Source organism: Vigna unguiculata, chromosome 2 (assembly GCF_004118075.2).
Source record: "Vigna unguiculata cultivar IT97K-499-35 chromosome 2, ASM411807v1, whole genome shotgun sequence".
Lineage (NCBI taxonomy): Eukaryota > Viridiplantae > Streptophyta > Magnoliopsida > Fabales > Fabaceae > Vigna > Vigna unguiculata.
The window spans coordinates 31,401,003-31,416,428 of record NC_040280.1 but is presented as its reverse complement, the minus strand read 5'-3'; the positions used below and the strand labels follow the sequence as shown (position 1 = coordinate 31,416,428).

The window sequence follows — 15,426 nt, the reverse complement described above, 5'->3', positions numbered from 1 at the left end:
ACAATAGAAGAACATGTTTAAATAATTAATATAATGGTGTTATCACGATGTTTTATTTTAGTTTAAGCAGTTCTCATTATACTATATCAATTTCATCATAAAGCCTTAATAAGTGAATCTTGGCAGCTAAAGAAGGTACATATATAGACTTCATTGATTCCACCTAAGTGTGCTGGTGTAATACCAAACTCATTTGCCTTTCACAAAATTACACCTTTTAAACTTGAAAAATTAACTTTTGACAAAAAAACTTTTCACAAACTTAACAAAATTTCTAAAAATGAAATTAAAGTAAATTAATTTTTTATTTTTAATTATAATAAAGTAATAAAATGATATTTTTTTACCTAGGAAAGTTTCTCAAAACATTGTTAAAAACACTTTGTTAATAGCTCTTTAAACTTTGGTTCAACAGAATAAGAACTGATTGGTTCAACTAAAAAGAGAATATATATATCAACGTATATAAGACCATTTAAAACTAATAACTTCATATTATTAAGAGAGTTAGTTGAGAACTGAAATAGCTCTCTGATGTCATTGCACAGCAACACTGCATCTTTGGAGAGTTCAAGTTCCAATCTTTATTCCTTAAATACAAAACCATATGATACTCTAACTTCTCCAAATTTTCACACGAAAACAGCAGCTACAGGGATGCTAACAGAGTATTTGCCAGATACCCACCTGATAGAGCCTTGTGAAAACGTGAGATTCTTTGTGTCTCCACCAGGAATAAATCCAACAGTGTATGTAGCCTTCTGATTCACCTCTGTGAATGTTATCTCAGCAGGGCTTATGCTTATGCCTACTCCCACAGGTGGGTCCATTTCCGAAAAGTAGGTTACATTGGTGGCTCCAACATTCGTGAGTGTTCTGGTGTAGAACTGTGGAGTTGATCCCAACCAAATCGAAAACGAGGGATAATTGAGTTGAGCTTCCGGTATGGTTTTCACCTCGGAGCAGTCCACATTTTGGTTCAAAATCAGTCCAACTTCTTTGTCAGTGTAATTCAAGCCACACAAATAAGGAATGTAATCATTCGGTTGAATATCATAAACAAGCCCGGGATCATTGGCCTTCAAGGGGTTAACATGTCCAGCTCCGGTGGCAAAAACATCAGCAGGTAGAAGCCTTTGGTCCAATATGGATTTCCCTCCAAGGTTCACTGTATTAGCACTCGTCATGATCGCTGATTTTATTGCAGCAGGAGACCAATCTGGATGAGAGTTTTTAAGCAAAGCAGCAATGCCAGCAAGATGAGGACAAGACATCGATGTGCCAGAAATGATGTTGAACGAAGGCACGTTGTTGTCCAAAGACACGGGCCATGCAGCTAGAATGTTCTGTCCTGGACCAATGATGTCAGGCTTCAGAATTCCCGGGCTCGCAGAACTTGGACCCCTTGAGGAAAAGAAAGTAACTGCAGGTGCAAAGAGACTCCCAATAACGGTTCCTCCGAACAAGATTGTCGCTGTTGGCGTTGAAGTTGAGTTTATGTAACTTTTGATGGCTAACCCAGCATGGTAGCTTACTTGTGTAGCAGGAAGAACGTGAATCTCGGCAAGGGGATTGTAGCCTTCAATTTCTGAGTTCATGAGGATCATGGCTACTCCACCACCGTTCTTAACCTCTTGTCCTTTGTCTACACTTCTAACCAATCCACCAACCTCGCACAACACTACCTTCCCCGTCACATCCACGTTCTCCAAGGATCCAGGAGCACAAATGGCCGAAGAAGAGTTTCCATTTGCACCTGCATACACAAGTGGTAGTAACGTTGGATTGAAGTTGTGTGGTTGGAAAATGGATTCCCCGCTGAACACTTGCCCGTTGCCGAGTTTCGCTGTTGCTAATATTCTTCTGTCAATGGTGCTTGCACCAACGGTGAGAATCCATGGAGCCTCATTAGATAAACTGGTATAATCAGGACCAGAGTTACCGGCTGAACAACTAACGAAAATTCCCTTCTGAACTGCACTGAATGCACCGAGTGCAATTGGATCGTCAAAGAAAGGAAAAGAGGGTCCTCCAAGGGAGAGAGAAAGTACATCCACACCATCTTCAATGGCAGTGTCCATTCCAGCCAGTATTGCACTTTCAAGACAACCTGAGCGGCCACATACCTTGTACATTGCTAAGTGTGCATCAGGTGCCATACCCACCGCTGTACCATTGGCATTGCCGAAGACATTACCACCCTGCACAAACCTTCCGGCGGCTGTGCTTGCCGTGTGGGTCCCATGTCCAAAACCATCCAGTGGAAGGGTTGAGTTTGAGTTCTTCACAAAATTTCTCGCACCGATGAGCTTGTTGTTGCAGGTCCTCCGTCCCGTGAATTCACAGAGGCCATTCCATTTTGCCGGTGGAAGTGGCATTCCTTCATCGGAGAAAGAAGGGTGATCAGGGGTTATACCTGTGTCCAGAAGTCCAATTATGATGCCCTTGCCAAAATTGGAATTGCGCCATAATCCCAGTCCTTGTTGCAACCCCAAGAACGTTGGAGTGTGAGTTGTGTGCAACGGAAAGGTCCTTTCAGGACGCACTGACACAACCTCCTCCTTGTCTTGAAGAGCTTGGGCTTCTTCTGGGGTCAATTCCACTGCGAATCCATTCATCACGTTGCGGTATAAGAAAGTAATGCGGCGCTGGTTCTGGTCAGATTCGAAACTGGATGGAAGAAGCGAACGGTACCAAGCATACAAGTCACCACCCTCATCAGGCTTTTCAACGCGAACAATGTAAGTCAGCAAGCTGTTTGGAACATCGATTTCTTGAGTTGGAAGATAATGTTGTTTTATTGCTTTGGCAAAATCTGGATTTTGGTGTGCTGAAGTTGTTGGACATACAGTAAGTAGCGCAAAAATAAGAGCAAAAGGCAATGCAAGTTCCATATTAGTGGAGAATACTTGGTTGGTTATTATGGTGTTGGTAGAACTGGGAACTACATGTTGTTATATATACTGTGGAAATCATAGTTGTTAACGAGGCCTATAGTACGGGGAATATTAAAATTTAAGGTTATGCTGTCCTCGACTAAACCAAGGTTTTTTCAGATCGGCTACTATATATACCAAATTATATATGCAAGCAGAGGCTAGCTGGTTAGAACTTAACAAGGTAACAAATTATTATCACGTAAATTCAGGTAGATGCATGGTGATGCCCGCTATCCAATATCTGGTGCCAAATGTATGCTTTTTTTTTTTTTTCTATATTGATGTAGATATTATTTATTTTATTTGATTATGATCAAATATTTTGTTTTATAATAATACATCTATTTTTTTTTTATATTATGAAATATTAAATTTTATATATCGAATAATTTCTAATAAATACAAAACTAATGAGTCATGATTCTAACTAAATAAGGTATTAACATTCCTTTCAATCCAAAATTTTAAGAAAATTAGTTTATGAGTTTTTATTCTTATATAGTGTTTTATTTTATATTTTTAGTCCATATAAAACTTAAACTCACTTAAATTCCTAACAACTTTAACATTAACATTAGATTGTGTTACTAACAATGAGCGGTTCCTCCTTTAAATGCAAAGTCCAACAACCATATTCAAATTCACGTTAAGTTTCCTAAGCACACCCTTCTTAATATTTTATTGAGATTTATGCATATTCTCATTCTCTTAAATTTAGGCTAAAACGAATTATTCTGAAGCATGCAATACCGCGCGTATAGTTATTATATTATCACGTTCACACTCTTTTCAAAAGTTCATTTCACAGAAAATATTTATTAATGTAGAAACTAGGTTCCACTTAATACAAGAGTTTATTGTAACCTTACAAGGATTTATATAATACAATTTCAACTAACAATATAACTAATGCATTCCCATAACACATATATCAAGTAACCAACATTCAACTTCTCCATGGAACATACTTATCTTATTCTCTAATTCAAACTAGTCAACAAATGTATAATAAATATACTTTTCATCGGTAGCTATCTTTTTCTATGTGCACCTCCCTTTTTTATATATCCATCCCTAAGACTCCTCTTCCCATTTGGGCCTAATTACTTTAATTATAATCTTCTTTTAATTATAATTTTTTTGTTATTTTTCTTGTTTTTATTAGCTAAACTAATTAAAATTATTTTAATAAAAAATAAATATCAATTATTATAAAAAATAAAAAAATTATTTTACTCAAAAAAAAATTCACACCTATGAGTCCGCAGAACAGACCGAACCATTGAACTCAATATTAAATTGTAAGACGGGTCAACCCAACCCATATTTTGACGGATCAAAATATGACAAAAGAGGTTTAGGACTAAAGTGATTTTAGGCCCAATAATAATAAACAAGACAATGATATTTTAGGAATTAAATTTTGATAATTTTTTAGGTGTATCTTCTAAATGTTTTTGAGATATAAAAAATTAAGTAAATGTAAAGACATAAAATAAAACCACTTAGAATAGGACACAAGAGAAAATTATTAAAACATTATTTTCCAGTAATATCATATTCCAACACACTTTATGAACTGCAGCCTGCAGAAGATGAAGACAACACTATATTTGATTAGAAAACAATTCCATTAAAAAATAAATGACAAGTGGTGCATTTCAGCCATCAGAGACAATCTGAACACAACAGATTATTTAATGAATTAAATGAACTATTCTACTACTAGGGACTTAACACAGTATTACAGGACCAACCCTTCAAATTAACCTTCTTAGACATTTCATCCCTTCTTTATTTCTTGAGCATCATCATCTCACCCTCATGCATGCATGCATGCAACTATCCATCACTCGAAAATAACCGATATGGGGATTCTAACAGTGTATTTGTCAGACACTCTGATCCAGCTGAGAGAACCCTGAGAAAAACTTTGGTTGCCCCTGTTTTCCTTCTCCTCTGGGATAAACTCCACAGAGAATGTAACCTTCTGGTTCACCTCCGTGAATGTTATCTGACTAGGGTTCACGCTCATCCCAGTCGCCAGAGGCACTTCAAGATCCACTATGTAAGTTGCCTCTGCAGGTCCAACGTTGGTCAATGTTCTGGTGTAGTCCTGTGTCGTAGAACCCAACACAATAGAAAACGAAGGGTAGTTCAGTTGTGCTTCTGGTATCACTGTTACATCGGAGCATCTCACTCTCTTTTGCACAACAATTCCAACTTCTCTATCATCATAACCCAAACCACACAAATAGGGAATGTAATCATCTGGCTGAATATCATAAACAAGCCCCGGATCATTCGCTTTGTTAGGGTTAACATGGCCTGCACCAGTGGCAAATATGTCAGCAGGAAGAAGCCTCTGGTCCAATATGGGTTTTCCTCCGAGGTTGACCGTGTTGGCAGTGGTCATAATTGCTGATTTTATAGCCGCAGGGGACCAATCAGGGTGTGCACTTTTGAGCAATGCAGCAATACCACTGAGGTGAGGACAAGACATTGATGTTCCTGAAACAATATTGTATGGTGGGAATTTGTTGTCTACAGAGAGAGCCCATGCAGCTAAAATGTTCACTCCTGGTCCGACAATGTCAGGTTTCAGAATCCCAGGGCTAGCCCGGCTTGGACCCCTTGAAGAAAATGAAACAACTGCGGGAGCAAGTGCATCACCAATCACGGTTCCTTCGAACGAGATTGTTGCATTTGGTGAGGTAGTTGAGTTTATGTAAGACTTTATGGCCAACCCAGCAAGGTAACTAACTTCCACTGCAGGCAAAACATGAGCAACAGCGAAAGTACTGAAGCCAAGAGTTTCTGGGTTGGCGAGAATCATGGCAGCGCCACCAGCTTTCAGAACTACTTGTCCTTTGGCTAGACTTGAAAATCCTCCACCTATGTCGCACACCACCACTTTTCCCTCCACATCAACGTTGTCTAAGGAATCAGGGAAACAGAAGCTGGAGTTGATGTTTCCATCTGCACCAGGATACACAAGTGGCAACAGTGTAGGGGAAAAGTCTTGGGGTTGGAACAAAGATTCCCCTTCATATTCTGCACCATTTCCAAGTACTGCCACTGCTGCTATCTTTCTGTCAATAGTGCTTGCACCAACGGTGAGGATCCACGGGGCTTCGTTAGAGAGAGTGCCGTAGTCAGGGCCAGCGTTTGCGGCTGAGCAACTAACAAAAACTCCGTTCTGAATAGCCGCAAATGCACCAAGGGCAATAGGGTCTTCAAAGAACGGAAGAGAGCCTAATCCAAGGGAAAGAGAAAGAACGTCAACACCATCATCAATGGCTATGTCCATTGCGGCTAAGATGGCACTTTCAGTGCACCCTACTTGATCATTGCACACTTTGTACATAGCCAAGTGAGCATTAGGCGCCATGCCAGCAGCAGTTCCCTGAGCGTTGCCAAAAACACTAGCATTCTCTACAAATCTTCCAGCAGCTTCCGCAGAAGTGTGAGTTCCGTGGAAGAAGTTTTCAAAAGGAGGTTCTTCAGCAGCGGTTTTGAGCAAGTTCCTTGCACCGATGAGTTTATTGTTGCAGGTTCTTTGCCCTGTGAATTCACAGTGCCCGTTCCATTTGGATGGTGGAGGTGGCATCCCTTCATCGCTGAAAGATGGGTGGAAAGGGTATATACCTGTGTCTATGATTCCAATTATGACGCCTTGGCCAAGGTTGGAACTATTCCACAATCCTCCTCCTTGTCGCAGCCCCAAGAACGATGGAGTGTGTGTTGTGTGCAGAGAAAGTGTCCTTTCAGGACGAGCTGACACAATCTCATCTTTCTCTAGAAGAGCCTTGGCTTCTTCTGGGGTTAACTTCACGGCAAATCCAGAGGCCACATTGCGGTAAGAGAAAACCATTCGATCCTTGTTGGAGGTTTGTGGAAGGAAGGAGTGGTACCAGTTATGCAACTCTTCTGATTCAAGAGTAGGTCTACTTTCAGGCCTTTTCACGTGAACAATGTAAGTTTGCAACTTGTTGCCATGGTCTTCGGCAAATGAAGTTGCATTGGTGCCAAGCATGAAAATGAGACCGAGAAGAAACACAAGCTCCATCACGTACATGCTTTTCTCCATCGTTGGGAACTTAATTTTCTGGAGAAATGTTAATTACTTGGGTTGAAATTGGCTTAATACCATGCATGTATATATATACATGCAGTGGAACACAAATTGGTCAATGTTTTACTATACTCAGCAAACAAGGAAGGAAATGGCCTGCAGTATAATTAATTAACGTTATTTTTTAGCTTTGTCTGTCATGTTAGTTATTTTTATCTCAGCTTTCTCTCCTCTCTTTTGTATTTTGTACAGTGTTTTGTATGAGAAAAGAAAAATACTGGTAGAAGGTGTAATTTCTTACAATAATTTGCTGGCCTAAGACGGTTTATTGTGTGCAAGTATGAAGAAAATGAATGCTTAAAATAAGGAAGTAACATGGTAATGTTCGCTCTAACTCTTGTGTGATAATTAATTGGCGGAGACTACACTCTACCGACAGCTGTGTTCTATATCATATGCTTCTCTTCTTCTCATCAGTTGCACGCAAAAAGACAATTTACATATTTATATATACAATATTTGTCTATAATTATTTGTAGTGACTCTTTCTTTTCTGCATAAATTTTATACTATAAAAAAATTCTCTTCATCTCACTTTTTTTTAGTTCTTAATGTTTCAAATACTATACACCTTTGAAAATTAATCAGCCGATGTTATCTGTATCAAGCTAGATGACAATTTGTACGAATGGAATTAGGTAAGATAATTTGAAGGTTTGAGTTTATATTTTATAAATGAAAAAAAAAATTAGAAAATTAAAGTTGGTGCTAAATTAAATACTTCAATCAATTGTCATGTGAAAGAGAAAATTTATATCTTAACAATTGGCAACTACTTCAGAGAACATTCTTTAGTAGTTAGATTATATATGTATATGGTAATAGATTGACAGTGAAGAGAAAGTACTAACATTTTTCTTTTTCAATTCAAAAATTGCAATTGTAAAGTAATTTTGAGTGTCAAGGTATTGAGTTCATGATTGATTATTTGAGTCTCAATAATTTTCGTAAATACAACCATTTTGATAAATGTGATTAATAATAAAACATTAAATTAGGATATTAAATTAAATTGTTAAATAAAAATTATTATAAAAAATGGGTAGACGGTGATAAAAGTTTAAAAGGAGATGTCAAAGTATCACTCATCTTCTTTTGGAAGACGTATTAATATTTTACTTCAAATAAGTACTACTAATATATTAACACTTAAAAAACCTTCTTGACATGGCACAAAATCAAACCAAAAGTAATATACATATGGAGTATTCACACGAGTAAAAATATGATTTTCGTATTATTTATGTAAAAAGATGATAGTCAAGAATAAGTTAATTCATTCTTGTATGTCCAGTATACAACGTGTTGTTTTGGCAAAAGACAAAATAATATATGCACATACTCCTGCATTCTGTCAAAAGTTCTTGGAAAATATTATTTTGACACTGATCTTATTTTTCACTCTTTCATGAAAAAAAGCTGTATCAAATGAATGTAACTCGTGTCAAGATACCAGTGTTCAAAGTTTTTCTCTACATCCAATCCAAAGTATCTGTTACAAAGAAGGTATTGTGCAAAAACATTACAAAAAGCACCTCTCTGCATCTGACTTGTGAGGTCGATTCCCTGATTCCGGAATCCAAAGTTACAAAATCAAAAAGATTTTCACTCACGGGATGTAGTTAAGCTTCTGCATATCTTAACCCGAACTCTTTTTCAAAATAAATAAACAAAACTAAATGTTTGGCTTCACTTCAGTGCCCTGGCAAACAACCATCTCCATCACTACTCTCACAATTTGAATATCGGTTCAAATGTTTAGATTTGATAATTCGGAGCTAAGTAATATATCTTTAGCTGGCTGATCAATGATATAATCAGTTCAAGTATAATATTTCATTAATTTATCACTTTATTGGGCTTAGAAAGATACAAGTCATGCATAATTTAGTATGCTAACTTCTGTCCAAACAGCAAATTTTTTAAGATCCTGTGTACTGAAAAATAAAATCTGAGAAAGTTGTTGGCGCATGTTAGATTCAGCTATGTAGTAATACCTGTTAACGATTTTATTAACGGATTGTGATCTAGAGGAAGTTTTACAAGATACAAGTGATGCAGAATTTAGTATGCTAACTTCTGTCCTAACAGTAATTTTCTAAGATTCTGTGTACTTGAATAAATCTGAGAGAAGTTGTTAGGTGCCTGTTAGATTCAGCTATGTCGTAATCGAAGTTCAACTCAGTAGACATATTTTCCCAGCTATCTTGCACATTGACCAATGTTTATATTGCCGTCATCGAATACCCAAGCTCCTGCACCATTTCAGCAGAAAGTGGATAATATAGCCAATACCGAACATAAACAGCAGCAGCAGCAGCAATTATGCATACCTCCTCGCAGTAAATAGAGTACCAGCTTCAGGGTCGCAGCCTTCTCTCCTACTGTGAATTTGCTTTCCTCCAAATATGAAAGGCGTTTCCTACAACAATTGTGTCAGCAAAGGTTAATATTTAACATGAAAAGCATTCGAAGTTGAAGGAGAAGAAGCAAAAATGGATATGAATGAAAATCAAGGGTTAAATGTTTTCATGCAGAGCTATTATTACCTTTGCATTCCCTTGAAAAGAACTCCCTATATTTTCTTTTGAATCCTTACACCCAGAAAGGAACAACTCAGTATGATATCAAGACAAATAAAAAACAATTTATGATCGTCATATTCAATTCAAAATTATAGAAGGAAAACCTCTCTAAACACTTTTGAATGCCGAGGCAGTTTCAAGTGAGATCCATTATTTGAGTGGACTTCTGATGTTAGGGACATCTGTTAACATTTTAAAATAGAAAATGAATGAGAATAAATGGAATTAGACTTGAATCAAAAAGTTTAAGTGCAGGATTAAGTGAAGAACCCTTCATGCAAAATAGCGCAGGAGTAAATCAAAAGAAATTGCAGTAAAACAAAAAAAAATTAAAAGGAGCAATAAAGAGATTAGCGTTAATTCACCTTGCTAAAGAGTTCAATTGGTGGATTATGCTGAATCCTCTTTTCCGTATGGAAGTTAAATTCCTGTATAAATTGAAGCAAGATGTGATATAGACAAGTTCTTCAACCATACTACCGTTATTATTAAAGGGTGAAAAAACAAGCAAACCAACTCACCATTGGCACAGTGGTTTCCTGCTTTCTGTTCCGGAAAACACCAATATCTCCTTTACTTGAAAGAATCTGCACGGACAATTTACCGTTGGTAACACAGCAGATCAAACAAATAATAGTGGAAAGAAAGGTAGAACATACTTGATGCAGGTAAGAGAATGAAAATGAACTATTTTAATACAAATTCATGTGAATTCCCCCATCTTTCACAGATCAAACTATTTCAAATACAGAAAAATCATAAGCAAAAGAAGGTTTTATAAGCAAAAGTTATCATACTTTTATTTACATTATTTATTTTGAGTTTGAGATTAAGTACAATAACTTGAGTTTCACAGGTAGACAAAATGTTAAAAAAATAACTTTATGTTAATCCTAAGACTGGGTGAAGAAAATAAATATTTTCTGAATTCACAAAAAAAAGAATAAGAAGGGAAAATGAAAATAAGAGTCTGAGAACTTGTATACAAAGCAGCAATTTTAAGATACAATTCATAAGTAAAACTAGCCAACAAACGTATCATAAATGTCAACCGGACCACCCACTACGGTGGTAGAGCCTCGCTATAACTTGGATTGGTTTTGTTTCTTCTTAAAAGGAGAAGTTTTGCCAAACAGAATTTTAAGATATGAAACTTATAAAAAAGCAATTCTCTTTTTAATGAAGAGAAGTTTTAAAAGGGAGCTTTGGCTTCTGACTTCTTTTCCTTCTTTATTTCAACTTGAAATATTATCTTTTAAGCTTAAATAGTTACAGAAATACCAAAATCTTTAACTTACATTTCCAGTTACTATTTTTAAAGTTAATTTAGCTTTTAAGTTCTAAGAAAATCGAGACAGACACTAAATCAACATTTTTTAGTCTAGATACAGATGGCAAGTATATTATATAATATAATGATGCTAACAAAGTTCTTATTTTCAAAATAACTGCTTTTCTTCATGAAATTAAATTACTTTGACGACCAAGGGCCTGTTTGTTTTACACCAAGAATTAGTTTGACTGGAAATATAACTTGGACTGAAATTGTATTTACATGAATGATAGATATACACATATTTTACTTTAAAAAAAAACAATTCGTTATGCAATTGACTTATATATATCTCTTAAAGTGATAAAAAATTGTATGAACTATTTTAATTAAAGATATATGCTTGGTTAAAAGTAAGAAATTTGAAAATCTTATACAACAACAGGAATATAATTTAAAGTTTATTGTTTCATTTCTCTGTAGGACCACAGTCCAGGTATATTCATACCAAATACATTGCTAATATCTGGTTACCTTCTTATTAAGAGGCCGAGCTTTAAAACTATGTGCAAAGTCCAACCCATCATGCTTTGGAGCACCCATGGCAGATGGCCTGTGTGCAAAAGGGAGTACTTTGAAGTTAGACCATTGTTACATGATTTATTGAGTTAGAATGTTAATTCTGCATTTATAATCACAGTACCTTCTCAAATCCCCGATTCTATTTTCTTGAGCAGAAACAGTTGTAGATTTGTCCAAATCCTGCAACCAGTAAAGTTCAATTTCCCAGATACTATTCTCCTCCATCTTGAAACAATTTTTTGACATATCTATATTTTGTCACAAAAAACTAAAGCAAGAAAATCCAGGTAAAAATCACAAGCAATTGAAGCTTTAGAAATTTCATAACCAATGTAATTTGCATATCAGGTACAAGGAAAATGAATGAGATTGGCCTAATCAAATAATACAATTATGTGAAGAGACATTAATATTACTATTTAAAATCGTGGGAGCTAAATTAACCTTATTTGAATCATTGCAATGAAGTGAAGATGACGAAGACGCAGATGTATGCTGCATGGCCCTCTCCTGTGTCTTGAGATGAAATTCCTGAGAAGCAAGAGATAAAAAGAACATGAACAAGATAAACAATGCTGTCTCTGGTAAATAATTGGTTCGATTCTTTTCCACTTACTGTATTATTGTATTTAGTGTGAGTGTGTATAATAATTAGGAAAACTGAATCTTTGTGTTTATTATATTCACTAAATAAATATCAATTCCATGTTGTGCTTGAAACACACAGTTTCAACTTATGTGTCTCTTTGCATCCTCTACATGATGAAATGGTAATGAAACTGGATGAAGTATGAAAGGAAGTGTCAAGAGCTTACTTGAAATTCAGGCAATCGTGGTGTGCTCCTCTTGGAAAATGGTAACGAAGGAGCATTTAGAATCTAGATTATGAGCATAACTAGTTAGGGAAAATGATGTAAAAGGTTACAAGAAAAATGAACCTAAACACAGCAAGTACTAACTTTTCTGTTTAATGGCCGGGCTTTGAATCTGGGGGCTGCCACTGTCACAACTTCTGCCTCTGCAGCATTTTTAGGTCTGGAAAGCACATGTGTAATAAATTGAGTTCAATTATGTGAGGGGAGAAAATGATCTTCACAAAGATTTTACTACACTAGAATAACAAACCTAATCCTTTGTGCTCTGTGAGCTGTTTCTAAGTCAGGCTCTCTAGGAATTGTAATCTTCAGCTTGGAATGTCCATAATTTTGATCAACACTGGCAACCTGCAATAATATGCAGATTGATAGAGCACCATCATGTGACCTATTTTCAATCCCTAATTAAATATGATCCCCTTTGCTATGAGGAATTTAACAACTACTTTAGCTATTCAAATTTGAAAAACAATGAGGATGGATTTTTGTTCTTTGTTTACGAGAAAAAATCAAATAGGGAAAGCAATAATGAATAACAACAAAAAATACATGGGACAAAATATGAGCATCATACAAATCAATAATATTTGACATGTACAATCTACGCAAGCAGTCTGCATCACAGTCCTTACCTTCTTAGGTGCCTTGTGGACAAAATTAACGTGCTGCTTCACATCACCAACCTATTATCATAAAAAGACACAGTAAGCAATTTCAACTGCCCTGTCAAAAGTAAATGGAATGCTGGCAAAGACACATTTAAATTCTCGGTTCATGGTTTCAAGTACTTCCATGCTACCCAGTAAACATGGAGCCAAAATTAATTCTAATAATCTATGATGTAATTGTTCACCACAAAAAGATACTAAGTTCTTGTAACTTTCTTAAAGCATTTCTGATACATAAGAAGGAAAACAATTTTAACCACAAATGTATCATCAGCAACTCATTGAGAGCCGAAACAAAATTTTACAGCACTAAAAGTTCAATTTCTGGCTTATATCCAAACATAAGCAGAGACATAAGTAACAGTTGCCACTTCAGCTATAAGATAATTACAGGCAGAAGTAGATAAGTCAAATTTACAGACCTTGTGCAAGCTGCCACCTTCTAATTTCTGTCGTTTGGCGGCTTGACACTCTATGCCAAAAGACGTAGACGAATTCATTTTTTTGTTGCCATCTTGTACTTTCTGAAACCTGAGGAGGACAAAGGAATAGTTGAGTTATAGATAATATAAGGAAAAGCAGTTTATTTTGTACCATAAAACATCACAGAACTTGAGAGTAAGTAGGGACTAAATGCAGTAATACTCCGGCATGCTTGGCTTCATATGGACAGAGTGACCATCCAAGCAAGAAAGCATTTAAATAAAAGCACCATGTTTGAACAAAAATATATCTCATGGCAAAATGCAGTGATATAATTCATTTAAAAAAGGAGCTTTCCAACTAATCAAATAGTGTTGACTGTTTGAATTTTACTAATAATTCACGCCTTGAATGTTGAGAAAGGGGCAATTTTCTCCAACGATCACCTTGAGCTAACAATTTGATGGGGCCGATTTTGCTTAGCCAACTGACTAGCAGTAGGTTTCATTAGTGTTGAACCCTTCATGGCAGCAGATTTAACTTTTGAACTCAAATTGCCATTGATTGTCTTGCTACTAAAGGTCAGTCCTGGAACGATATAATTGGATGTCAAGCTCAAAGGGGTGGAAAAAAACAGTTCGAGATAGAGAGTAAGGGGAAAAAAACTTAAAGAAAAATCCAAAAAAACATAATGTCCTAAATAATAGAAGAAGAATCTAATGGCTCCATGTTTGTCTCCGATACGGATTGGGTTTAAAGAACTTTATTTTTCATGAAGCCAAATTTTAAAGTGGTGCAACTAATCAGTTGATGCTTAGCAATTTTTATTTTTTTTAAAAACTGTCTTTCCTTACTCAGCAAATCTATCACCACGCCATCCATAAGATTGGTTACCTGGAGTTACTTGTAACAGGTTCCCGTTAACATCCCGTGGAACTCCACTCAGCAAGGCAGAGATGTTCCCGCTCTCATCTCCTCCTTTTGAACCTGGAGTGTAGAAAAAAATACATCAGTGAGCTCTCCTTCTAAAATATTTATTAGTACAAAATTGGAGTCAACTCTCCTTCTATTCCTGACATTGAAAGTGTAGTTCATCATAGTCCTTTACAAAATTCTCACATTAATCCCTAATCTTTTGCGTAAAAAGGATTGGATCAAAGTGAATGTCGTTTTGAAAAATCAGGATTAAAATGAGCATAAAGTTAAATACGGAAGTGACAAATGCGCACAATAATCCAGACTGTGTTCAGCGGCACGAGAGTGAAGTTAATAGAATAAGGGAAGTAGATTGCCTACCACCGTCATAGTGAAAAACGGAGCGCAAAAATCCAATCCCCGACGGAACATTATTAGGCTTGGCACCGTGAACGGTGGTTGCGCATTCCAGACCCTCTGATTCGTCCTCTCTTACCACTAGCTTCGCCACAAAAGCTGAAATAAAAAAAAGAGTGATTAAAAGCAAACAACGGACATTTATGAAGAGGTATGAAAGAAAGGAAGAAAGAGAGGGTTAAACGGACGGGAAGGAGGGTAGCTGACGGCGGATTGAAACCATTGTTGAGCTTGGAGAGCTTGATCAGGAGTTTCTTGCACACTGAAATCGAAGAATCGAACTGCGTCGAACTCATAATCCAAATCAATCTCATGAGCAACAAACATCAGTGGCTCTTCTATCTCCATGTCTTCCTCCTCCTCCATCATCATCATCTTCTTCCTCGCTGAGATAGGTTTTGGTTCAAATGTCAAATCGCACCGCCATCCATCATCATTATTATAATGTATATTATATTTAATGTAAATAAATATTTTGTGTGCGTTCAAACTCGCGAACTGAAAGAAAATTTGGCAGTGCCACTCTCGAAGTGTTTTCAGTTGAGTGTTGAGGTTTCGTAATTACACCACAGCCACAGGGGATAGAAAGAGAAATAGTATTATATTATTATTTT

At 36.3% G+C, this 15,426-nt stretch overlaps 3 protein-coding genes across 3 annotated transcripts; all 3 read right to left on the bottom strand.

The window, feature by feature from the left end:
• Nucleotides 1–632: 632 nt before the first annotated feature.
• On the bottom strand, nt 633–2,894 carry LOC114174636 (subtilisin-like protease SBT1.2). The gene has a single exon (XM_028059464.1). It carries the CDS (start codon nt 2,892–2,894, stop codon nt 633–635), a length of 2,262 nt encoding a protein of 753 aa, XP_027915265.1.
• Nucleotides 2,895–4,788: 1,894 nt separating this feature from the next.
• On the bottom strand, nt 4,789–7,029 carry LOC114168991 (subtilisin-like protease SBT1.2). The gene has a single exon (XM_028053999.1). The coding sequence runs from the start codon at nt 7,027–7,029 to the stop codon at nt 4,789–4,791; it is 2,241 nt and encodes a 746-aa protein (XP_027909800.1).
• Nucleotides 7,030–9,062: 2,033 nt separating this feature from the next.
• Nucleotides 9,063–15,426, bottom strand: LOC114173090 (protein TPX2-like). Its single transcript, XM_028057313.1, has 18 exons — nt 15,001–15,426; nt 14,777–14,911; nt 14,375–14,467; nt 13,927–14,068; nt 13,480–13,588; nt 13,022–13,072; nt 12,640–12,737; nt 12,474–12,549; nt 12,330–12,392; nt 11,959–12,045; nt 11,636–11,694; nt 11,467–11,545; nt 10,181–10,246; nt 10,025–10,087; nt 9,764–9,841; nt 9,624–9,668; nt 9,408–9,496; nt 9,063–9,329 (listed from the first exon to the last, which is right to left on the bottom strand). Exons 1-18 carry the CDS (start codon nt 15,185–15,187, stop codon nt 9,311–9,313), a joined length of 1,539 nt encoding a protein of 512 aa, XP_027913114.1. The 5' UTR covers nt 15,188–15,426; the 3' UTR covers nt 9,063–9,310.